At 38.1% G+C, this 24,762-nt stretch overlaps 1 protein-coding gene across 2 annotated transcripts in view; it reads left to right on the top strand.

Annotated features, from left to right (window-relative positions):
- LOC128931787 (uncharacterized) overlaps window positions 1-24,762 on the top strand; it is an 82,244-nt gene that overhangs the window by 8,692 nt on the left and 48,790 nt on the right. For both annotated transcript variants that reach the window (XM_078369510.1, XM_078369509.1), the window contains exon 3: window positions 23,997-24,110. In XM_078369510.1, coding sequence (XP_078225636.1) covers window positions 23,997-24,110 — 114 coding nt within the window. The remainder of the gene's footprint in view (window positions 1-23,996; window positions 24,111-24,762) is intronic.

The raw sequence follows: 24,762 nt of genomic DNA, 5'->3' as shown, positions 1-24,762 counted from the left end.
AAAATGAGCTTCAGAGAAGGTTGAAACAACTGTTTCATCGCTGCTTAAAGACAATGACACGATGGTTTAATGTAGAAAACTAATGTTCCATAACTACTGATGATGGTAGAAGTTACCAGGGATAAGCCTGTATAAGCAGAGAGGAGTTATTGGAGAGACTGGCTGGCTCCTACCACCTCTTACTGGGTGGCATTCCCCATGGGGAATTGAGCACACTGGAGAGGCAGCCTTTGGACTTGAGGATGCTCACTCATACTAACCTGCTCTTGGGGTGAGCTCTCAAGAGACTAGCCTGTAAAATCAGAATGTCAATCTTCATTCACAGTGACAACTGTAACTGGTAAGCCTAGTCCATGCCAGTGTCTGCCCACCAAGCTTGGTGAGTTGGAAATCAAAACAGGGGATGCTATGGGATTTGAATGTTAAAAGATCTTAAGGTCCCAAAGTCTACAGCCTCCTTTTGTGTATGATGGGGGGCATAACAGCATATCCTCAACCCCAGGAAATGTTCTATTGGTCACACTGTGTCTTTTGGATGCTGCCTTTTCTGAGGATACATCAGTGATTAAACTACTTGAGTGGATGATTCAGGGAGGATATTCTAAATGTATAACAACCCAGTTATGGGCTCCAGTCAAGCAGAGTGCCAGCAGGAGGGGCACTGTTGGAGGCTCCCTGCTCTGCTAACTGCTGGATTATGGGGAGTTCCAGGGTGTCCGGGAGAGAGTGGGAGCACTGGGGGCTTGGGTATCATGATTACTTATCAACCACCTCTCAGTATTTTGATTTTTGATGACTGGCAGTCTGATTTTCAGTCTTCTTGTACGTGAATATTGTGATCAGGGCACAGGCTGCCTTGGAAGCCTTGCAGTCACTCTTGCTGTGGTAACTGCTGTTTTTAACCTGAATCCATTTAATGCTGAATCAAAACTTAGTTCTCAGAGGAAAACCATATTTCCCAGTTCTTAAAGACACCCCATTGTTACCTCAACTATTACCTTTAATTAAAATTAGCAAATTGCAGGCCAGGCACAGTGGCTCATGCCTGTATCCCAGGACTTTGGGAGGCTGAGGCAGGTGGATCACCTGAGGTCAGGAGTTCGAAACCAGCCAGGCCAACATGGTGAAACCCCATCTTTACTAAAAATACAAAAATTAGCTGAGCATGGTGGCACACACCTGTTGTCCCAGCTACTTGGGAGGCTGAGGCCTGAGAATCACTTGACTCTGGGAGGTGGATGTTGCAGTGAGCCAAACACCATTCCACTCCAACCTAGGTAATAAGACCAAAACTCCATCTCAAAAAAAAAATTAGCAAATTGCATTGGTGCTGATATTTTTCTTTCTCAGAACCTTTTATAAGAAGTGATATATTTTAGGTACTTCTCAAATTCTTGTTTGTTCATTTGTCTAATTATGAGTGTTACTAATCACAATTTGTATTTCCATAAACGGCTAATAATATGGACATCTTTTCATATGCTTATCTATTTGTCCAGCTTTATATTTCCCCTGGTAAAAATGTTGCTTCTAATCTTTTGCTGATTTTGAAAATTGCATTGTTTTCTTATTGTTCAATGTTGAGAGTTCTTTCTACACAATTTTTTTGGGGGAATACATAATTTGCTAATATTTTCACCCAACCTCTAACATGTCTTTTCATTCTCTCAATGGTATCATTTGCAGAGCAAAAGTTTTAAATTTTGATAAAAAACTAAATGTATGACTTTTCAAAAATTGTATGGATGATGTGTTTTCACACCTAAGAACTCTTTGCCTAACACTAGATGTCCATGAGAAGACCAGCCTACTGAGAACAGGCCTTCATAAACTTCAATAAGGTATAAAGACAGACAGGCAAACCCAAGTTCCCATCTTAACAAGGGTGTGGTCTTCTCAGTACTCCTCTCCCTCCCTCAGTTGTAGTTTTGGGCCCTATAGATATTCTAGTGCTGCACCCAGTCAGGGACTTTTCCAGTTGTAGCTCTGAAAGTCCCACATCAGTCCTGGACAAACTGAAGCTAGGAATAGAGAGTGTGTTCTATTCCTCAGCTGCAGTGGGTCTTCCCCAGCATCCTAAGGGTGGCAGCATTGGCTGCCTTCCTTCTCTTAGGTGAAAGCTTTTGTTTCACCGGAGAGATAAAGGAGAAGGTCCTGGTTGAGGGGGGTGGGGTTCTTGCTCCTTTCAGCAGAGACTGCTGTTATGCTTTCTCATTGTGCTTCTGGTGGAGCTCCTGGAGAAGAGCTTGCAGGAGGGTGTGAACTCTCCTGTATGGGAAACTGCCAGGGCCTCCACATTCTCCTACCAGCCCACATGCAGCCTCTACCAATTCATTGACTATTCTGGCTAGGTTCTTTCTACCAGTGTCTGACTATGTCTGCCCCAGGTCAGCAAGCTGTCTTATCTTTCCCTACAGATACTTCTTGTTCCTCAGATTTGGGGCCAGTAGGTTGTCCTGCAACCTCAGTTTTCTGATGGGTTCAAGGAAAGTGATAAACTTGCAGTCTGTCTGGCAGTGGATTATCATACACAACAATGAAGTGCGGTTCTTTCAAACTCTGTACATCTGAGTCAAACTTTTTAAATGTGTTTAATAAGAAAATTCAGCTGCACACACACAATACACATGCAGACACACACACCACTGTATATGCAACTCATAGCTGCCATAGGTTGATGAGTATACTCATAATTGGCCTGTATTAGTCAGATATTTAGATAGGAGCAGTCAGGTTTGGTTGTAATTTCAGTAACTACCCTAAAGTATCATTTCCATTTCTCTTTTACATGCAATCCAGGAATATTGTGGAAGTTTCTTTGGCATTTAGAATGTCAGCTACCATGTTGAAATTTTATCTCTCTGCACATTTGGCCCTCTTTTCTTTACAAACTGGATTTGTATTGTTTACTTAGATCTCTTACAGTATATTAATTTAATATATACTGGGTGTTTACAGAGAGTAAGGTATATTAGAGATACAAAGTACATGTTGAATTCTTACAGAAAGTCCCAATATTTTAACAGTTTCGGGCTCATGCATGTCTTGTAAGTTGATGTTATTTTCAACTCTGTAGATTTCTCTGTGTTAGAAAAACTTGGATAAGTAGGTCCATAGAAATTCCTCTGCTAGCTCTGTTATTTCTACATAATGGCATATAACCAGGTAGATTCAGCTTCTCTTTACAATCTATGTCTTCATTGAATGATTAACAGAAAATTTTAAACTATTTGATGGTCATTATACTTACACTTGCTCTACTAGTTAATAGCTATTATAACCACTATGGTAATTAGTATGTTTTATTACCTAGTACTATCTAATGATTATTTCTGTCTCATAATTATCTTTAACTCATAAATATTACAAATACCATTTGTTAAATTTCTGTAGATACTCAAAAAATGTTTATTGAATTATATTGAACTTTGCATCCCTTATCTTATTTTCAAAGAAAACCTCTGTTAAAAAGATAACTGTAACATTTTTTAACCCTATAATTTTTATTAAATACATTCGTTAACATTAGTTTAATGGTTGTTTTTAATATCAAAACATTCTAAGTAATCTAAATAATAGGAATGTTTTTGTCACTCAAGTTTTTTGTTTTAAACCCTGTTCAAAAAATTAAAACCATAAAAATAAGTTATTGCTATACAATTCTGTGTATCTTAGCATGTGTGTAGATTCATGGAACCACTGATAACACAGTCAGGATACAGAACAGTTCCAGCATCACTAAAATTACCCTAATACTGTTTCTTTTTAGTCATCACTTCTCTGATCCTAACCCCTTTAAGTCACTGATCTGTTCTCCCAATAGCTTTACCTTTTCTAGAGTGTCATTTACATGGAGTCTTTTGGTTCGTAACATTTTATGACTGGCTTCTTTCAGTCAGTATACTGCCTTCAGATCCATTTATCAGTGTATGGATAATTAGTTCCTTTTTATTCCTGAGCGGTAGTCTGCTGTGAAGACTACAACTTGCTTATTTATTCACCTATTGACATTGAGATAGTTTCCAAATCTTGGTGACTGTGAATGAAGTTGCTGTAATTATTTGTATCTAAGTTTTCATCTGTGAAATATATTTCTATTTCTCTAGGCTAAATGGGATTGCTGGGTGATATGGTAAGTGTATGTTTAACTTTAAGAATCTGCCAGGCATAGCAGCTCACTCCTATAATCTCAGCTATTCAGGAGACTAAGGCAGGAGGATCTCAGGAGTTTGAGGCTGTAGTGAGCTATGATTGCATCATTACACTCCAGCCTGGACACTACAGCAAGACCCTGTCTTTAAACAAATTAATAAATAAATATCAAAAATAAAATAACCCACCAAACTGCTCCAGAATTTCTATACCATTTTGGATTCCCACTAGCAATATATGACAATTGCACTTGCTCTTCTTCATTGTTAGCACTTGATATTGTCAGTTGGTTTTGTTGTTATTTCAGGTTATTTTTGCCATTTTCATAGGTATATAGTGGCATTTGGGGCAGACACAGCAAGACACTGGTAGAAAGGACCCAGCCAGCATAGTTAATGAATTGGTAGAGGCTGCATGTGGGCTAGTATGAGAATGTGGAGGCCCTGGGAGTTTCAGGTACAGGAGAGTTTGCACTTCCCTGCAAGCTCTTCTCCAGGATCCCTATCAGTAGCACAGTGAGAAAGCAAAATAGCAGCCTCTGCTGAAAGGAGCAATTTCTCCCTGACCAGGACCTTCTCTTTTATTGTGGACAAAAGCTTTCACCTAAGGGGAGGAGGGTAGCCAGGGCTGTCACCCTTAGGACGCTGGGGAAAACCCATTGCAGCTGAGGAACAAGGAGGTCGGGGAGGGATAATGTGGGGAAAGATGCCAGATATAGGTGACGGGGGGATGGAGGCAGCAAACCACATTGCCATATGTGTACCTATGCAACAATCCTGCATGATCTGCACATGTACCCCAGAGCCTAAAGTACAATAAAAAAAAGAAAATACTTTCTACTACTAGTTTCAGTTTATCCAGGAGTGACATGGGACTTTGCACTCTAAAACTGGAAAAGTCCCTGAGAAACTGGGAGGAGTTGGTCACCCCACCTTGGGGTGAGGCACTAGAATATCTATAAGGCCCTGAACTACAGGGAGGGAGAGGAGTACTGAGAAGACCACACCCCCATACACAGTGCTGCCTAAGACACGGCTTAATAGGACAGAGCGTTTTTCCTCCCCCTCAACATGCTCACAAGTGGAGTAGCAAGTTACAGTGGGATCTTGCTGGAAGAGGCCGAAGAGTGTGGGCACAGACCGTTTCTGAGATATAATGCAAAGGGAAGATCTAAAACTTAGGGTGGAGCAGAATTGAAAAAAGCTACAGGCAAACCAGCCCCCAACTGTCACCAAAGGAATTTATTGCTCCTGGTGCCCTAAGGATAACCACTGCAGTGGAGGAAGAAAATCAAACTGAGCCCTACTACTAACTCAGACTCTCACTCTAGAATCCTAGCAGAAGGACAGACAGGTGTATGCATTTTCAGGCATAAAATCTATTTTCCTCATCTCTGCTGTCCTTAACAAGATGTCTGGCTTTCAACAAAGTTACAAGTCATACAAAAAGGTGATAAAAAAGAACACCGCACTGTCAAAGCAGTCAACAGAACCAAACCCCAGATATGACAGAGATGTTGGAACTATCTTACAGGAAATTGAAAATAACTATGAGTAATATGATAAAGCTGTAGTGAAAGAGGAGTACAACATGCAAGATCAGATGGGCGATGTCAGGAGAAATGGAAACTATAAGGATCAATCAAACTGAAATGCAAAATGTGAAAATCACAGCAACAGAAGTGAAGAATGCCTTCAATGGGCACATCAGAAGATGTAACAATGAATCGGTGAACTTTGAACATCAGTCTACAGCAATTACCTATACTGAAACACAAAGAGGAAAAAAATTCAAAGCCTCCTACGTATTCACCCAAGAGAATTGAAACTTGTTATTTGCACAAAAACCTGTGCATGAGTGTTTGTCATAGCCTTATTCATAATAACCCCAAACTCTGGCCCAGATGTCTTTCAACCAGTGAACAGATAAATAAAGCATGAAACAGTCACACAAGGGAATGCTACTCTGCAGTAAGAAGAAATGAACTATTGATGCTTGCAACCACACTGATTAATCTCAAATATATTTTGCCAAGTAAAAGTAGACAGACCCATATTATTCCATGTATATACCTTCCTGGAAAAGACCAAAATTGAGACAGAACACAGATGAGTGATTGCCAAAGATTGCAGGTGGGGATAGTGGTTGTCTACAAAGGAGCAGCACCAGGGAAGTTTTGGGGTGAGAGAACTGCTTTGTCATGACCATGGAGGTGGATATTTGGCCCTAAGCATTTGTCAAAACCTAGGGAATTATACACCACAATGAGTGGATTTTACTTGATATAAACTAGATAAAAATATACTAAGATGTGGAGGTATGCCAAAATGGAATATAAACTATCAAATGTTGTTAGTCTAACCTATGAATGACATTACCACACTGACACGGGTAGAGAACAGAACTAACATAAGTAACTTTTAGAAGTCAGTATTTTGATTGAATTCTATTAAAACTAAAGAAAAAAAAACTATTGTACCTAGTTGCTATATGCTAGTTAATGTGTTTCTCACAGGGGTATGAGTTAGCAATTCTGAAACTTACTTATATATACTAACATTGAATAAAAAAACAAATTTCTTTTAAACTGTGGAAGCCAGTTGTATGTTAGAGAAAGACTAACACTGTGCTGTTGAACTAGAATTGGATTGGAACTATGAGCTCATATATACAATGACTAATGTAGATATAGACATAAATGTACATGTATGCTGCATGGGGAAAAATATATGTATTTATACACACATACATATATATACATGTGATCTTTCTTATTAACATTCATGTACCTCTTTCAAGACAAGCTCAATGCTAACCTTCTCCATGAAATTTTCCAGTTTGACTTCTGTAGATTCCCATTTTGCTTTATAATTCTCTTATAGCATCTGTCAAATTTGACTTGCACTTTTGTACGTATCTTAGATTTTTGTATGTATCCAGATACCAAACTCTTAAAGTTTGCTCGTTTGGATTTTACCTTTTACAACACCTTCCTCAGTCTCTTAAACCGTATAGACACTCAGTAAATGTACTGAATGGGATTCAATGTTAGAGATATCTAGACACAAATCTGAACATGTAGGAATTATAACATGTCTTTGAGGTAATTGGTTATCTTCAAGCTAGATTCCTCCTTAGGACTATAGAAGGCCCAAAGATACTCTTCAGGGTTCAGTCCTGAGCCCTCAATTTTTTCCCTTTTACTGTATCTTCAATATTACTTAGTTCCCATGGCTATGAAAACTAAATGTTGATCATCCCTGAAGGTGTATATCTGGCCTTAACTTCTCCTCTGGGGAACTTAGGCATCTTCCTGATCCCCTTGCCGTTTCCCTCTCCGCATTTGCCTCCAACCCACAAGGGAGGCATGTGTCAGCTCTCTTCCAGTTCTCCCTCAGTTAGCCCATCACTGTCACAGTCTAAGCCAGAATCCTCTCCCACTGAACTTCTGAAGGCTTCTGAACTGACCAATTGTTTTACACACTTTATTTCAACTCATTTTTCATAAAGCAGTTAGAATGATTGTTTTTAACGTCTATATTATAATCACGTGTCAGTTTAAATTTTTGAAAATTCTTCAGTGACTCCCCATTGTACAGAATAAAATCCAGTCCTTTTATGTTTTTGTCCTCAACTCTGCACATAGCTATGCTCCCAGTCATGAGCCTACAGTCAGTTCCTAAACTCAGTGGTCTCTTCCCTTCTTTAAGGCTTTTGCAACTGTATTCTACTTCTACTATAACAGAGTTTCTCAAACTCTCTGGAGAAGGATCAAATCTTTTCCCCCCAGTCTATCAGAATTATATGTAAAAACAAAATCAACTATTAGGAAAAAAATTAAAGAATTTTTTTTTTTTTAGATTTAACAGACATAAAGTTAGTCTTATTAAATTGCTATAAATGTTACAAATATTACTACTCAGTTTCTGTACACATCTCATTAGGGTCCAGGAACAGTTTTCTACTGAGTAGCCCGATGTTAGAATACTGTATGTGACTAATACAGTATCAGTCTGTTTTTTTTCACTAAGGTATATAGACTGCAAAGTCAAACAATGTCAAATATGATTTGAGACTAATGGATTTTTGAGAGCCTTTACTGTGCTAATATGAAGTGTGAAATTCCAAGAGATGGGTATAAAGTACAGAGTTTCTCAAACTCATTTCACCTTGAACCATTTTGTTAGGATATATTCTATAGAATGCATTGTAGATCATGCTTATCTAAATAAACACCTGGAAAATTTGAATATACTGAAACTACTTTTACCAGGTTATGAATGTTAAGTTGTACTGATATGGACACTTAACTTGCTATAATTATTTTGTTATTGGAGAAGAAAGTAGAGAACTGGAATTATGCCAAATGTTTTGTGGGATAAGGGTGTGTGATGCTTATTTGCCAGATTTCTCTGTTTCCCTCCCTTCCCTTTTTTAACAGAAAATTAAATTTCCCAAATTTCTCTGCCAAATAATTTTTGAATAGGTTCTTTTAAATACAAGCACTCACAGGAGATTGGATAGATGAAATAAAATATTTATTTTGTTTGTTTATTTGTAATAATAACTGCTTCTTACTGCAATAGTAGCCTTCTGTGGTTCCAGCACTGTCCACAGTTCCAGGAGCAGAAAAGCAGCAGTAAAGTCCAGTAAAGTCGGCAGGCTGCACTCTCTGTGGCTTTTGGCAGCTGCAGCACAGTGACAGAGGAGTTGGTAGCAACGTGGTTTCAGGCCTCCAGCCTTGTCTGCTGGGAGCCACCCCCAACCAGGTCTCCCCTGCCTCTGTGCTCCTCCAGCTAAGCCAAGCCTGGTAGCGACTTCCTGTAGTCACTGGTAGTCACTGGCTCTGTGTTGCACACCTTTGGCCTTTTGCTCCTTCAGGCCTTCCAGCACTTTTGAAACCAGTTTCTTGTATGAAATCACTTCTGTCTGAAATACCTAGAGTGGCTTCTGTCATTTTCGGACTGAACATTGGTTGATTATGGGACCAAGATAGGAAAAGGTGACACTGTCTCTTAAACTGATTTCATGAGAATAGAAAAATGTCCTCTCCTTTAATGTCAGTAGGTGTAAGAGCAAGAGAAAGACCCAGAGCAAAATGAAATCATGGGAACCAATATCATGAAGAAAACAAGAGCCCAAGATTTTAATTTCCATAATTCATGAGGTGACTCTTGTGAATCATTTGGCTGTTCTTAACCTGACTGTCTTCAACTTCTTTCCTCACTTGGTTGTTTCCAACACCAAAGGGCAGTTCCTCTTATGATCTCTCTCAGTTCACCCAAAACCACCCTCCAATAAGCACCCTGAGTAGAGGCAGTGCATTTGCTCTGCCCATGCAGGTTCAGGACAGGTCTCCCAGGTTTCAACTGGACTGTCACCCCAGATCCTAAGTAAAATCTTGAGTTGCCACTATTCAACAGTTATTTATTAAATGTTACTCTTAGGAGGCACTGGGCAGAGGAAAAATAAGTTCATGTAATGATATGTGGGAGACAGGCAATATGTACAAAGAGCAGTAAATCTTTCAGCAAAACAAGAGCTATCCTAGAGGTACAAATTAAGGCAACGAGAACTGGGAGGAAGGAGCAATTAATTCTACGGGATTCTTCAAAAGGCTTCCCAGATGGTGCACGTAGTTGGGCAAAGAGCTCATGGGGTGGAGTGAAAATAGTGGAGACCAGAAAGATGTTGTGGAGTCAGATTAAGTGGGACCTTCAGAGCCCAGACCTGTTACTATCCTTGATGGCGTTAGAGACCCATAGGGGGTATTACATTAAGAAGGGATGTGAAGATGCTGTAAAACTTGCAATACATAAATACAGGATACAGCTGTTGAGGAATAAGGTTGAAGAAAACATTGAGCATTTTATATTTTATACAATAACTGTTACACTTAGGGTATATATACACATAACATATATATATATGTACAATATGTTACACTTATATATATATATATATATATATATATAAATAAATGAAATCAGTGGGATGCTCAAGACATAATAAGCAAAAGGAATTGCCCTAACAAACTGTCATAATAACATAGCCTAGTCAACTGAAAAGTTGTAAGAAAGAAATTATGTCAAAACAGTAAAAATGAAGTTTTTACCTTGAACCATTTTGGAATTTAATATCTCTGAACAATCTAGAGTGAAAATATTTTTTAAGTTTCCAGATATTACTGATTTGGATGGACACTGGGAAAAATAAGAATATTGTTTATAGATATATGCAATATTGAATCTCATTTCTAGCTTCTTTATAAGAAACAAATTACAGAAATATATTCTGCACTCATTTAATTCCTACATAATCCATGATCAGTGAAGAATCAGTAATGGCATAGATATTTTTGAATACCATTACATGGGAAATTAGTTACGTATTTTCGAAGTTAAATGACAAAAATACCGACAAAGTCAGCACTATTCTGAGCTACATGTAAATGAGTAATTTTATCCCCAATGAGAAAATTTTAATGCTCTCAAACAACCTTAGGATAAATTGTGCCTGAAATATCATTTGCTTTGATTAGCACTATATCAAAAGATGGAGACAAATTGAATGGAGAAATAAGAAAAGCAGTTTAGTATTGAGGAAATTGATTTATGAAAAAATATTATAGGAATAAAATATGTACAACTTTGTGAAGAGATGACTAAGGAATGATGACAGCCTATAAATATTTGAAAGGTATAAACATCCAGTAGTAGGAGGAATTATTTAGCATGTTATAAAGAGCTATAATTACAGTTTATGGGATGAAATTAGGCAACCAAGGTTTGAAACATTCAAAGCCACTTTTCTGGGGATAATGGAAGCCTTGTATTTGAAAACATAAATTATGTGATCTTTGGGACACCTGAATGCTTGTGACTTTTTTTTAATTTCTATTTTTTGAAAGTATAATTAATTCAGTGAAAAGAGATATAAATCTCCTAAGTACAACAAATACTTGATTATTTTATATATTCTGTACATTTCATCGTTTTAAGAGATTTTCAAGTGGCTCACTCAATCTTTTGGCAATAGCAATACAGAATACAAACGAAATCCATAAATAATTTTCCCAATCTAATGTTAATCTTCTTTTCCACTAGACCTACTTACTAGCAGTGAGCAAAATGCATTAATTGCAATTTTGCCTAAACATTACTAAAGGATCATAACTCATTGATTTAGAGCAATTGGAGTTATGTACCTAACTGAGGTAAAGACAAATGTTGGCTGCTTTTACATTGAAAAGAATAAAGATTTTATTTGCACTTGACACTAATTACTGCCTCTTTCTTCAATTGCTTCCTTCTCTTTAAAAGATCTAAATTGCCAGCTATAACCACTTTCCCATGCCCATGTTCCATGTCTCATACTGGATGTCATGTTTCCTCAAACTCAATGGACTCCAAATCAAATTTGTTTGACAAATGAAATAAAATTTGCTGCACATTTTGTGTATGCCAGGCCCTGTTCTGTCAAGCAAGAGATAAAATCATGATTACAAAAGGAGTCCTACAGGGATGAGTTCCCAGATCGCCGCTTCCTAACCTTAGCTATATTTCCCAAATTTTAAACCACCTCATTCTGTTATAAACAGTAAGTCTGCATTCCCAAGAACTGCTTGATTTATTGAGACTCTGGTGTGTGTGATTTATTGAGAGACTGCTCTCAGATGAAAGGAGGAAAGGTAAGCAGGATAGGACAGGGGAAGGAGCTAAATTAGGCTATGGTCCCAGCTGGAGTCCAGCTTCAGCCTGATCCCATGGACAGCTCTGGAGCTTAAATTGTAGCACTGAATTGATCCCACCTTGAGGCAAGAAGGATTGCCTCTTATACTTCCATGTCCATTATTGATTGTGGATGGCTATCTCCCCAGAGGGGGCCATGAAGGGGGCAACCGTGAGCCATTATCAATTAACTCTTAAGGCAGCTGGGGATGTATGCACCATCTGGTAAAGGACATCTGACTCACTGCCAACCATGCCTGCTATCAACACCATCACTCCTCTGACCACTTAAGGTCATAACTACTATTCCAGTCCAGCCATGCCTGATTCATCACTATATCTTGAAAATTCTTGCTCTATACTCTGTCTCTGTGTCCCTCCCTTCTCATTTATTCCCAATCACCACTTGGAGTAGTCTAATTCCTTATTAATTCACACTTAATCTACAATCATATTCATTTAATCAGTCTCAATATTTCCAAAGAAAAAAGCATCACGATGGGTAAAGCCATTAGATGGGAACTGGGGTATGATGGAAAGTTCATGCTCAATTTGAAAGAGTCAACCTCTACTTAGCTCCAAATGTGGGAATCTGTACCCAATGTTGCAGATCTTCTAATATTTTAAGAGAAGCCAGAAATCATTTTTATCTAAAGACTTCTAAATGTTATAAGTGGTAACTAATTCTAGTGTTTTTAAGTTCTAAGGGAGAAGAAAAAACACATCTACATATCAAATGCATTCCCCACAGCCATTTTGCAAATTCTGGCCAAAAGCCTAAGACAAAAGATGATATATAAGTAAATAACTATAGGTCAATGTGAAGAGAGAGAAAAATCTCAAGGGAGATGCAGATAAAGTGCTTCAGAGGTTTAGAAAATGAGTAGACCCTGAGCTTTCATGACTAAGGCCCATGTCTATTAAAATCATCCTCTCTGGTATCTAGCACATTGTGTGGCATATACAAATCCTAAACAAATGTTCAAATCAACAAAGGAACAAGCAAATGAACCATTTGTTGTTGGGATTGCAAAAGAGCAAGGACAGAGTACAGAATGAAGCAATTATCCTAGTTGCTGAGAAGCGAAGTTGAAGCTGTCACATGCTGTCCACTGGGATTCTGTCAGCCCGAGTTACTCAGAGTCCCCACTTCCTCTCTCTCAGCTTCTAGCACAAAAAGCATGTGTCAGTGTATCATTAAATACTGTTCTTGCGCTTGCAGGCAACAGCACCAAACAAAGAGAAGAGGACAGACCTAGACTCTAACAGTAAATGGATTTCCACCAAGTCTATTTTATGGAGTGTTCAGCAATAGTGTGGTGTATGGCCACTATACATCACAACCTCCTTCAGAAGTGCCCTGTACCCCCAATACACCCAGTATGGGTAGCTCTTTCTTTTCATGCCACGGACTACTGACTGCCAGACCTTCTTAAGGGATGTAAGTCAGAAGCAGCCCTTGGAGTCATTGCAAAATTGTAGTGACTTTGGACCACATTTGGCCATCACCTGGCAGGGTTCTCTTCTACCAGCATCAAAGTTCCAGATGCCTGTAGGAGAAACCTGAACCACCAAGCAGAGCTGAGGCTAGGGAGGCACATATTCAGCTGGTTGACTCCAGGGATCTCAAGCCCTTTTCCAGAATAATCCACATGCTTATGCATCCTTCCCATCACCATGGAACCGTTTTATAGCAGTTTGTGATCACATGTTTCTTTGTCCTCAGTGGCATCTAAACATGAGGTGCTTTCACCAATGTTTGATGTCTGGGCTGGTCTCTCTAGGATGCTTCTCTACTATGTGCTATGACTGAGTTTGGTTAGGAAATCATCCCTACATTCTGGAACTCTCGATTGCCTCAACTTTAGCAGGGGGCATTTGTAAACTGTTCGGCATCGCGTTTGAAGAGCTCCTGGACGGCTGTGTTGTTACCAATGAGGGTGGCCGACATTTTTAGTTCCCAGGGTGGGAGGTCACAGACGGCTCTTTTCACGTTGTGAGGGAGCCACTCAGCAAAGTAGCTGCTGTTCTTGTTCTGGATATTGAGCATTTGCTCATTCACCTCCCTAATCTTTCAATTTTGAAACGCCTTGGGAGGCTATCCTAGGTATCCCTCTTCACTTTTCACCACACTCTATCTCAAAAGATTTCAATCCATTCTTGTGGCTTAACTTGCCATCTATCAATATATGCTGGTAGCTTTTAAAAGTATTTTGTATTTGTCTATAAAAATGAAACATGGTCATGTAACAAGTCAAAATATTAACATTTATGAAGAAAATTCTGTGCCCTCTTCCTTACTCATACATAGCCCCACACATGCGAAGTGCCCTCTTTTGATCATTGCTATCCTTATTTCTGTTATCATAACTCCAGGCAGTATGCTTATGCTTCAATATCAAGATGTTTCACGTTTAGACAATGTCTGCTGACATTCTTATATGAAAGATGGGAGAATAGCTCATGAAACACTATTCATCTCCCTCTTTCCCTCTTCCCCTTCTAGCATTTATAATTTATATCGTTTTTCTGTCAGTTATCTTGTAAATTTAAATAATAAAAATTAAATCTCTGGGTTTTTTCCCATCAACTTTCAAAAGCATTTAACTCCTCATCCTGTATCTTTACTGGCAGAAAGTAAACAGTAAACAGTGAACAGTCTTGTCTTCCTTCCCCTTCCACCTCCTTTCTTATGTCAGCTACACTTGCAACACGTATTTTGTGATCCTAAATGTCTCACAGTGGAGTCACTTATGACAGGTGACTCAGCTCACTTGTGAAATTGCTAACCCCTCAAAGTGATAAGCATAGGTATGGTGGACTGAGGTGATAAGATAGCACCTGCTGTGGACAGGTACCTGGAGACCCTACAAGAAAGTGAAGCCAAAAAGTGGCTGAGGTAATGGCCACAGACACTCTTGCGGGAGTTGGGGGTGGACATAAAAACAGCAAAGAAACTGACCATGGCCGACACACCTGCAGAAGCTCTGCCCATGAGAATTCTGAGGGCTGCTTTTCATTCACAGTGGCCTCTGGAAGTTCTGCCAGAAGAGCAGCAAATAACCCACCCCCAACGCCACCCCTATCCCTGTTGGTTGCATGTCCAGGGAAATCTGGACTGCCTGGTTCATCAGTCAGCATGCTGGTCTCCACACCTACTCATCATGGTTCATTCCTCTCTCTCTCATGACTGCCTGTGTGTGTCTAACATATTTACATAATTGTTGGTGTGTGAAAGTCCTGCCATAAACTGTGAATCCAAAAGCATTTAATTGGCCATTGAGTCATCGTGAACAGCCCTCCAGGCCTCACCTCAGTCAGAGTCAGCACAACTAGGCTAATTTGAACCTGACACTGTAACTTGGGCTTTGCAGTTATTTTTACCCTTCTACTATAACCAGATCTGTTTTGCTTAATGTAGAAATTCATGCTAAAAGACCAACAAACAGCATCATTATTACTATTAAATATAAGCAGCATTTATATTGCTATCATGTTGTAAGCACTATTTATTGTTGAGTCAAATAATACACTTCCTTATCCAATTTCATAACCGCTAGGCCACTGCTGGATGATTCCAAGCATCAAGATCAAATGGATTACCTTCTCTTATACTCCCCAATGATTTAAAGTTATACACCATTATTATTTCATCATTTGTAAATAGACTTTCTTATATATTTTTGTCCAAAATCTCTAATCGCCTTTCTCTAGTTCTTGCATCGTTTGCCCTGATAATCTTTGTATTTTCAGACTCTACATCATGGTATTCCATGAACTCCCTTTCTCCCCAGCCCTCCATTCTCCTGGCCAATCTGACAGGCTTTGTCTTTAGTCCTCTGCATATCGGTCATCCAGGAAATTCCCTTTCTTTCCCTTTCAGGTTTAAATCCCTATCTCCTTAATCTTTCTTTTTCTTGGATATGCCCTTGTTTTCCTGGAGTACACTCAGGTAATTTATTAAAAAAGAATATGTATGGGACAAATGATCTGATGCTTCACATGTCTGAATTTTTGTTTTGTTTTCCTTTCATCCTGGCTGTGAGTTTAACTGATTATAAACTTTGAAGGTACTGCTTCCCTGTCTTTTAGCCTTCATGGTTGCTGATTCCACACTGATTCTTGTTCCTTTGTCATTGATATATTATTTTCCAAAATTGAAGCTCTTATTTTTTCTTTATTAGTGCTTTGAAACTTCATGCTGCTTTGTCTAGGAATGGTCTTTTAGATCATTTTCCAGGTACCTGGTGGGCCTTTCTCATATGAAGACTATTGTCTTAGGCTAGATGTCCCAGCAAGCACACCTGAGATAAACCTTTATTATTGAGAAGTTTAATGCCAAGCAGGAATGAGAGAAAATCAGAGCAAGGGAATGAAAGAGGGAGAAAAATACTGAGGCCACAGCTTCATGAAAAGTTGATTGCTGGGTCCCACAGGACTGCTTCAGAAAGGAAATTTAAAGATATGTTCTTCTACAGTCCTTCTGAAAAGAAGTGTGATTTGCCTAGTCCCATCTCCTTCTGGGCAAAGATTGCACCATGGAATAATTCCTACACTCTTGCAGGTTGCATAGTTATTGGTGTCAAGAGAGTCTTCAGTAACAACGAATCCCCATGGTAGAAGGCAAAAGATCCTGTAGGGGCAGGAGGCAAGATGCTGTCAGGTACTGTCCTTGGGTGACACCGGGGACCAAAGGCAGCTGCCACAGCAGGCCCCTTTCAGCAGCAGCGGCAGAAGCAGTGACCTGACTTCATCACCATGGGAACAGCAGCTGTCACTGCTAGATTCAGTCACTGCAGATCTGGGGTGGTTCATAATGAATCCCATGAAACTACTATTTTGGCAGATCTCAGAAAATTGTCTTTGGGTACTTCAATTGTTTTATTTTGCTCATTCCCATTTTTAACCTCTAAGAGCTCTCTCCTTCTTGGTCTCTGTTTTTTCCTTTCTTGAGCATCCTATTTTTGATTTTAGGTCATGATACTTTCTCAAATATCCATGAAAACATTAGTTCTATTTTAAAAGTTTTCTTCTGTTAGGAGGCAGCCTGCATGGTGATTAAGAGGATGGACTCTAAAGCAAGACAGCCTGAATTTGATTCTCAGCTCTGCTGTGGCTTTATAACCTTGAGGAACTTGTTTGTGCCTTAGTTTTGATGGCATCCAGAACACAGTACTCCAAAAGATGACATCTTGGCATAATGATTGAGAAAACAGCAGGAGCAGCAGAAAGGGTCTCTGACATGGAAGGAATTTTCTGACCTCTTCCTGAAACAGGTCCTAAAACCCTCATGTGAGAGGTGCCCTGCCTATACCTGGAGGAAAGGAACATCCTATGTTCAAAGATGAATAGACACAGTGGAATCTGAACGAACAGGCCTTGCCAAGTTTCCCCCAGTTTACTACACTTACCTCAGAGGACTGACGTCCTCTGCCTTATGGTGTTTCTGCATGACTATCCACTCTTCTTCAAACCTACCATAAAAGCCACGCACATTTCATATTTGAACCCTTTCTTCAGGTCTTCATTTCCTATTGAAGGCTCCTGTGTTACATAAAACTTACATGAAATAAATGTATATGCTCTTCTCTTGTTAATCTGTCTTCTGTTACAGGGGTCCAACCAATAAACCTAAGATGAGTAGAAGGAAAAGATATTATTCTCCCCCCTAGTTTCTTCTTTTTGTTTTTGTTTGTCTCAGATAGACAATACCTGTTACACAAAAATTTTAAACTACCCATTTGTTAAACTTAGAAAAGATACTGATTTATAACTAAAAACAAACCTTTACGTTTTTATTTCTCAGCTGTCTTACCTCTACTTGCTAAAAGTTGTAAAATTTTTGGTTTAAAAATTGTCACTCTATGGTTTAAACATTGTCACTCAATTTGTTTTGCTACGCCATGACAAAAACCAAATACTTTCAAAATGTTCTGAGCATTGAAATGAACTAATGTATGTAACATAAACTTATTTAAATAGTAATAAACCAACACATACTTTAATACCTCTTCAATGTAAACAGGAAATACTGATGACAATGCCAGCAAGGAAGTGTCAATTCACATTACAACACAATTAATAATCAATTTGAGTCAGTTAGTGATATTTAAAGAACAAAATTAGTCACTATATCTGCCAGAATAATTGAATATATTAACATTCTCATCACATAAATACCAATTTCATTATCTCATATCTTTACTGGTTTCCAGGTGGAAATAGCTCTTCCTGTGTGGGGCATGTAGAAGTGGCCCAGAACTTGTTGGTAAAATATTTTTGGTCTAATTCTTCCCAGCCTTTGGTAGACTTAGAAAACCTCCAGGGATCTCATACCGACACTGTTTTCAGTCCTTTAATTGTGACAGTCTTTTTGTTGTTCTGCCTTTTCACTTTCCTTTGCCTTTCCATTCAAGGAAAATTCACTTTCCTTGAATTTTCAGTTCAAGTTTTTATATAAATCTTTCTTGAAACCTGGAAATTTCATCAGCAGCAGATTTCCTTTTTTTTTTTTTTTTTTTTTAATTTTTTCTCATGTTTTGCCTTTTCTGCCTTTTCCTTTTTCTTTTATCTCTTTTTCAAGCCTCAAAAAAATCTTCCTGTTTTTACCTGCTGGGTATTACTTTCAGGTAGTAATTTCAGTTTACATTGACACTGATAGTCTTCCTGCCACTTTTTCTCTTTCTCGTCTTCCTCTTTTAGCTTCCTTTAAATATGAGCATATTTAATTGACACTTAGATACTTTTCTGTTTTTTTTCTAAGTTTCAATCACCAATTTGTTTTTTTGCTTGTGATTACATTCTTGTTATAAAGAAGCATTGGCTTATTTTTCATATTTCCCTTTAACTTGAAAGTGTTCTTCTTGTTTGCTGTTTTGTAGTTTTCCAATTTTGAATAGAATTTTTTTTTTCTTCTAGAGTCAGAAATTTGTAATGTATTTTTATGCAGTTGCACTTTATCCTGTGTTCTTCCAGGATGGTGTTGCAAAACTTCCTCTATAGATGTTGTCTTCTTTCTATGTTTGCTTCTCACTTTTACAAAGTTCTAGTGATCACAGTCATCCAACACCCTTGACATCCTCCTGTTTACTGAAGAAATTTTTCAAAATCTACTATTTCTCCTAGAAGAGTACTTTGTTGTACTCTTTCCTCTGAAAGTTCCCCGTGTTTCCAGTGACCCAAAGCCCATATGTTAATTTTTCTTGATACAGTATTCAACTAATTATCAGCTGTTTTCTTGTCTTTATTAAGCTTTTCGTATAATCAACCTCTGCTCTTTCTTGAAACTATTGACTTCATTTTTAATTGCTTACATTCATTTCTCCGAGCTTTACAACAAAATCAGGTGTAGGTGTCACATCTTTTAACTGACGCTAACGTCACTTTACATTGTTATGTATTTTGAGCAACTGTTACTCGGTTTTTGCTCTATTTTCCTGCTTATAATCAGTTAATTTTCCAATTCTTTCAGCACACTGCCAAATTCTGAAGTTTTGTTGTTGTAGAGACAACTCTATGTTAATAACTTGATTTTTAACTTTTACTGCTGCACATATGAACTTTGCTTTTTTAGTTTGAATAGCTCTCTGGTTCCAGTTTGAAACTGAAAAGGTTAAATTCTACCTGAAGGATAAAAACAACTAACATTCTGTGCCAAGACAGTCAGGAGGGCAACCATCTTTCTTGATGGAGCCTCTGGAACCACTCAAGCCAAGATGACCCAGGGTTTGCTAGGAGGAGGTGAGGGAACTCCAGACCCTACAAATGGTTTCCTGCACCACAAGGCTAAGCCTGGGGATGCTGAGCATGGAGGCAGGAGAGGCTGTGCCTTAGTTTCTTCATCTGTAAAATGAAGTAATACAGTATCTACCTCATAAGGCTGTTGTAATGATTGAACTTATATGTAAACTTTGAACAGTTTGTGGCTCAGATTATTATTTCTAGTTTCTGAGGTCAGTTTTTCCATATTTTGACCTTGCTTATTCTTTGGAATGCTGCTGACCTTTCTCACAGTTCTCTTTATCCTTGGTTGTCCGGCCATGTTTTAAAAATAAGGTGTAGATCACTAGGGTTTCTTTCCTTTGCTGTTGCATGAGCAGGATTATTTTCCTTCTAGTTCTCTCTAATAAGAAGGGTTTTGACTAAGAACTTAATGCACTTTGTTGAAATGGAGCACATCCACTATAAACCTTCACTTCAGGGGCTGATGAGCAGGAACTGAATGTCAGTGTCAAGCTGTGGATCCCCAAATAAGGCTGGCTTTCATACACACTATATCCTTTTAAAGATTTTCAGTTAATATGGCATTAAATGGGAGTGGCGATGATATACTATAGTGGTAGATATTATGAAAAAATGTATAAAGTACCAATAAAATCTTTACATAAGTTCCACACTTGACAAGGGAGAACAATTAATTGCTTAATTAAAAGTGAAATGTCTTTATCACTTTGAAATAATGCCCTAGGATTATTTTGAAAGTGACATGTAGTTGACTCTCTACAATTGAGAGTAATTCTAGAATCATTATGGGTTTTTTTTGTGCCTTTAATTTTATTGAATAGGACAATAGCTTTTTATTTCCCCCAGGCCAAGGCAATGGAGTATGTTTGGGTCATCTGCAAAAACTGGTCCAAAGGGAAATAACAAAGGAGGAAAATACTCTTCAGTAAACAAGCCCTGCAACCCAAAAGTGAAGTAAGAATTTCCTGTCCCAGTCTTAGGAGGTGGTCAATAGCTCTGCATATTTCTCCACTGAATTAGATTTCATAACTTCCTGTGATGTAATTTGCTATATTCCCCCTGGCTTGAATTAGGACTTCCCTTCCAGAGTTCTGCCAAGCCAGTTTTCTTTAGACCACTTCAGAAACTAGAATATCTACTATAGGTTCATGAAAAGAGCACTGAATAAGAAGTCAGGATAAGTGAATTTCTAAGGCCAACTTTCCGTCTTACAATTTGACTTCAGAAACCAGTGCTTATACCAAGCTCACATTTCCTAAACAATTCACATTCTTGAAAGGTAGAAAGAGCTGACTTACAAAGTGTTAAGTTTCCTGTCATTGAAAGTATGCCAAAAGACACTTGAAAACCACTTCTTAAGATGCTTGTGAATTTCTTATATAAGATTAGACTTGATGTCCAAAAAAAAAGTCTCTCTGAATTTTGAAACTGAATGATTCTGTGCTTTAGTTCTATGAAAAGTAAAGAAGCAGGGAGGGAATGACAAAGGTACCTAGCATATTTATTCAGTCTTGTGTGGATTTCAGCCTTGGTGTCTGGAGTTGCTTCAAGCTTACTAAAGTGCTACTTCTGCCTGTCCATTCTGACTCCATCCTTAGATACCGACTTTCTGATACAAAATAAGCACGTCCATAAGAGTATAAGTCCAAGGCAGGTAAATTTATACCCATAGCTGGAGGGGTGGCTAATCAATGCAAATGTAGATTTCTTTACATTCATATTCTTCTTTTTAAAAATCTATGTGAATTTTAAGTTGTTTCTCATAGTACCTCTGTTCTAATGTAAGATAATATTTTAGATCATCAATTATTGGGGGTGACGAACTTGCCCCAATTCATCCAAGCAGATGTTCCTTCCTATGCACAGGGCAAATGCATTTAGTTTAAGAAGCTCAGGGCAACACATTTGACTAGTGCACTGGATTCAGGTTTATTATCCATGGTCTTCTCACATCTTTGGGGTTTGTCTCTGCAAGACCTACCCCCTCCAAAACACCAGGACCCCATCCAATATGGAAGGAGGAATCTAACAATAGGAGAAGTTCTTGATGTTGTTTAAATAGCCCCCTCTCAGCTCATTCAAGCATCTCTTCTCAATGGACTCTGAATTGTTTACAATGATACACTGCAGTAGAATTATTTCAGAGTCCTGTTTTAACTCAATCTGGGTGTGCCTCATTGAGCTAATAAAATCCTCAACCCTGAGAAAGGGTGTATTATGTACTACATTTTGCTAGAATTCATGATATGTCTTTGGAGAAGAATTGTGCATTTTATATAATTTGCCAAGGACAATTTCAAAAAGCATAACATCATCAATCTCACAACATCTCTAATGGCTTCACTGGTAGTCAGTTTTACCAAATGCAAGCTAAGACTCAGACCATCATACACCTGCTTCCAGCCTATTGTTTCAGATGTATCATCTGTTGAAAAGACAAAAGAGTAGGAAAAGAATTCATCCTTGAAGCATTTCCTTTCTGATTAAGTCAACAGATGCTGTCTGAAGTCTATACCTGGGGAATTTATTACTTCAGTTTTAAAAAGTAAGAGAAATTCAAAGACAATGCTTTCATAATTGTGGTTTTTTGATTGAGGTCGCCAGCTTAGTAATGACTGATAATAGTCAAGAATTTGTGATAGTTGTCATTTTCAAAAACATTGGAATGACATTTTCTGAAAGTGCTTTTATTTTAATTATCATCTGGGCTTTATTGTTCCTGGTCTGGGCTCTCCCTCTCTTGGTGTGAGGCTAGTCAGAGCTGGCCTTGCTCAAATGGGCTTGAGGGGTTAGGGGAGGTGGCAGAAAGTAGCTCTCAGGACCTTAATGGTTAGATGGAGGCAGAGAGGACAGTAAAGTCAGAGGTCAAAGTCAGAAATGCATAGCTAAACCAGTCACCAGGGCAAAAAAAATCCTGACATGGGCAACAGTTAACTGGAGCAGCCTGTGAGTCAAAGAGCCACTGAAAATGAGAACATGCTCCCTCTGCAAGGAAGAAATGAGCAAGAGGGTCTTCTTGGGAAACAGCCAAGAAGATGAGCTCTTGCTGTCTGCTGAAGTGTGAGAAGCCACAACAAAAGTGATGCCCAGTGACCTGTGTAGATGGCAGTTTCTTCATGTGTTTCCTGGTCTCCTCACCTAAGATGGGAAAAGATCATATTTAATCTGGGATGTGAAATCTAATATATTATCATCATTGTAATTGTTAAAATTTGTTTTACAATTAAGAAATAGAAGGAAAGATAACCTAAGAAAACTAAAAAAAAAAACAAAACTGCATAATAAGTATATTTTCCTTTTGTGGCAGAACAAAATTGGGCAAAATGTTTTGGTGTGCTGTTTTCTTTAAATTTAGTCTATTCTTGTTAGTTTCTAACCAAAGTACTTACTTAGCATTCATGATTGCTAATATTTGTAATAGTTGTTATTTATGAACAAATTATCAATTGATTGTTACCATGACAGTTCTGGTAAATTCACAGATCAAAATTTATATACAAGTAAAAAAAAAAAAATCCCAACACAAAATAATTAGATTTTTTTTAAACACCAGGTCTCAAATTACCCACCTACTTTGACAGTTTTAGTGTCTTGATTGAATATTTTATGATGATACTACTTAAGATAAAAATGTAAAAGCTAATTTATAGTGACATCTCTTTATGTGAAAGGTTCCCAAGCTGATTTATTACCCAGTTGAAGCATGTCAGTGAATACAAACATTTCTAAGGTAAAGAGACTTTTCAATTTTCTTTCACACTCTTAGTCAAACAGCTTCAGCTAAACAATTTATATGAAAAGCAGGATCTTTTAATTTTACAATATGCCACTTTATTTTCCTATGATATCTCCTTTAGTTTTATTCTTCAATTTAATAATACCTGCTATGTTCTGTGCTGAGTAATAAATTTGGAATGCTATTCCCAATTGTAATTCATTTTGATACCCACACATTTGAGGGAATGTAATGTCAAAGATTCAGACTTAGTTCTTCTCAGACTGGATTCTTTACTTATCCTCTCTCTATTCAACAAAAAAGTAAGTAATCAGTTACCAAATGGGTGCTGTTTTTCCAGTTTTCTAGCTGCCTCTCGCCATCCTGATTTTTGTCTTCTGTTGAATTTATTACGTTGTCATTCTGAAAGGACTTTGGAGAAAGTACACCTATATATAAAATTAATCATATTTTTGGTTGAGGAGAAAGGGGTTAAGGGACTATGTCTAATGATTTACTTCCAGTTCTGTAGAACTATTCACTAACACAATTAATAAAATACACTATAATTATAATTTATATATTCAAAAGCTCTGGGTAGTGATAGATGAATACAATTGCTAAGGCTTAAAATAATTTTTTTTTTTTTGAGACAGTCTCACACTGTTGCCAGGCTGGAATTCAGTGGCGCAATCTTTGCTCTCTGCGACCTCCCCTCCCAAGTTCAAGCGATTCTCCTGCCTCAGACTCCCGAGTAACTGGGACTTCAGGTACGCACCACCACACCCAGCTAATTTTTGTACTTTTAGTAGAGATAGCATTTCACCATGTTGGACAGGATGGTCTCTATCTCTTGACCTCGTGGTCCACCCACCTCGGCCTCCCAAAGTGCTGGTATTACAGGCATGAGCCACTGCACCCAGCCTTGAAAAAATTTTTATAAGTCAATGCATTTCAAGGATTATTAAAGGGTAAATAAATTACATGAGATTTTTTTTTTATATTGGTGCTAGTTTGTGTTACAGGAGCATTAGAGGTATTGTAAAGTAAAAAAGAGAGGATGAAGCCAGGAAGATGCTATAAGCAGGAAAGGAAGAGACAGCAAAGGAGGCACAAGCTCAACAAGAAAATGCTTATGGCTTAGCACAAGGTCTTCTGGAATAGGAGATACAGGAGGTGGCAGCAACAGTAGATCAATGGGAAAGAAAGATGTGTTTGGTGACAGCATTTTGGTGGGAGGGAACAGGAAATAGGGAAAAGATTAAGGGCAGAGAGAAACCAGATGGTGATCATAATGAGCCAAAACCCAAAAATGTTATGGACTCAAACCTTAGCTATAGAGACCTAAAGAAATGAAAAAATAACAAAAATAGAAAAAAAATGTATTTTCATAATTCAGTGTATTTGTATCATATCAAAAAT

The sequence above is a fragment of the Callithrix jacchus genome, chromosome 4 (genome assembly GCF_049354715.1).
Source record: "Callithrix jacchus isolate 240 chromosome 4, calJac240_pri, whole genome shotgun sequence".
Classification (NCBI taxonomy): Eukaryota; Metazoa; Chordata; class Mammalia; order Primates; family Cebidae; genus Callithrix; species Callithrix jacchus.
This window is presented reverse-complemented; position numbering and strand designations above follow the sequence as displayed.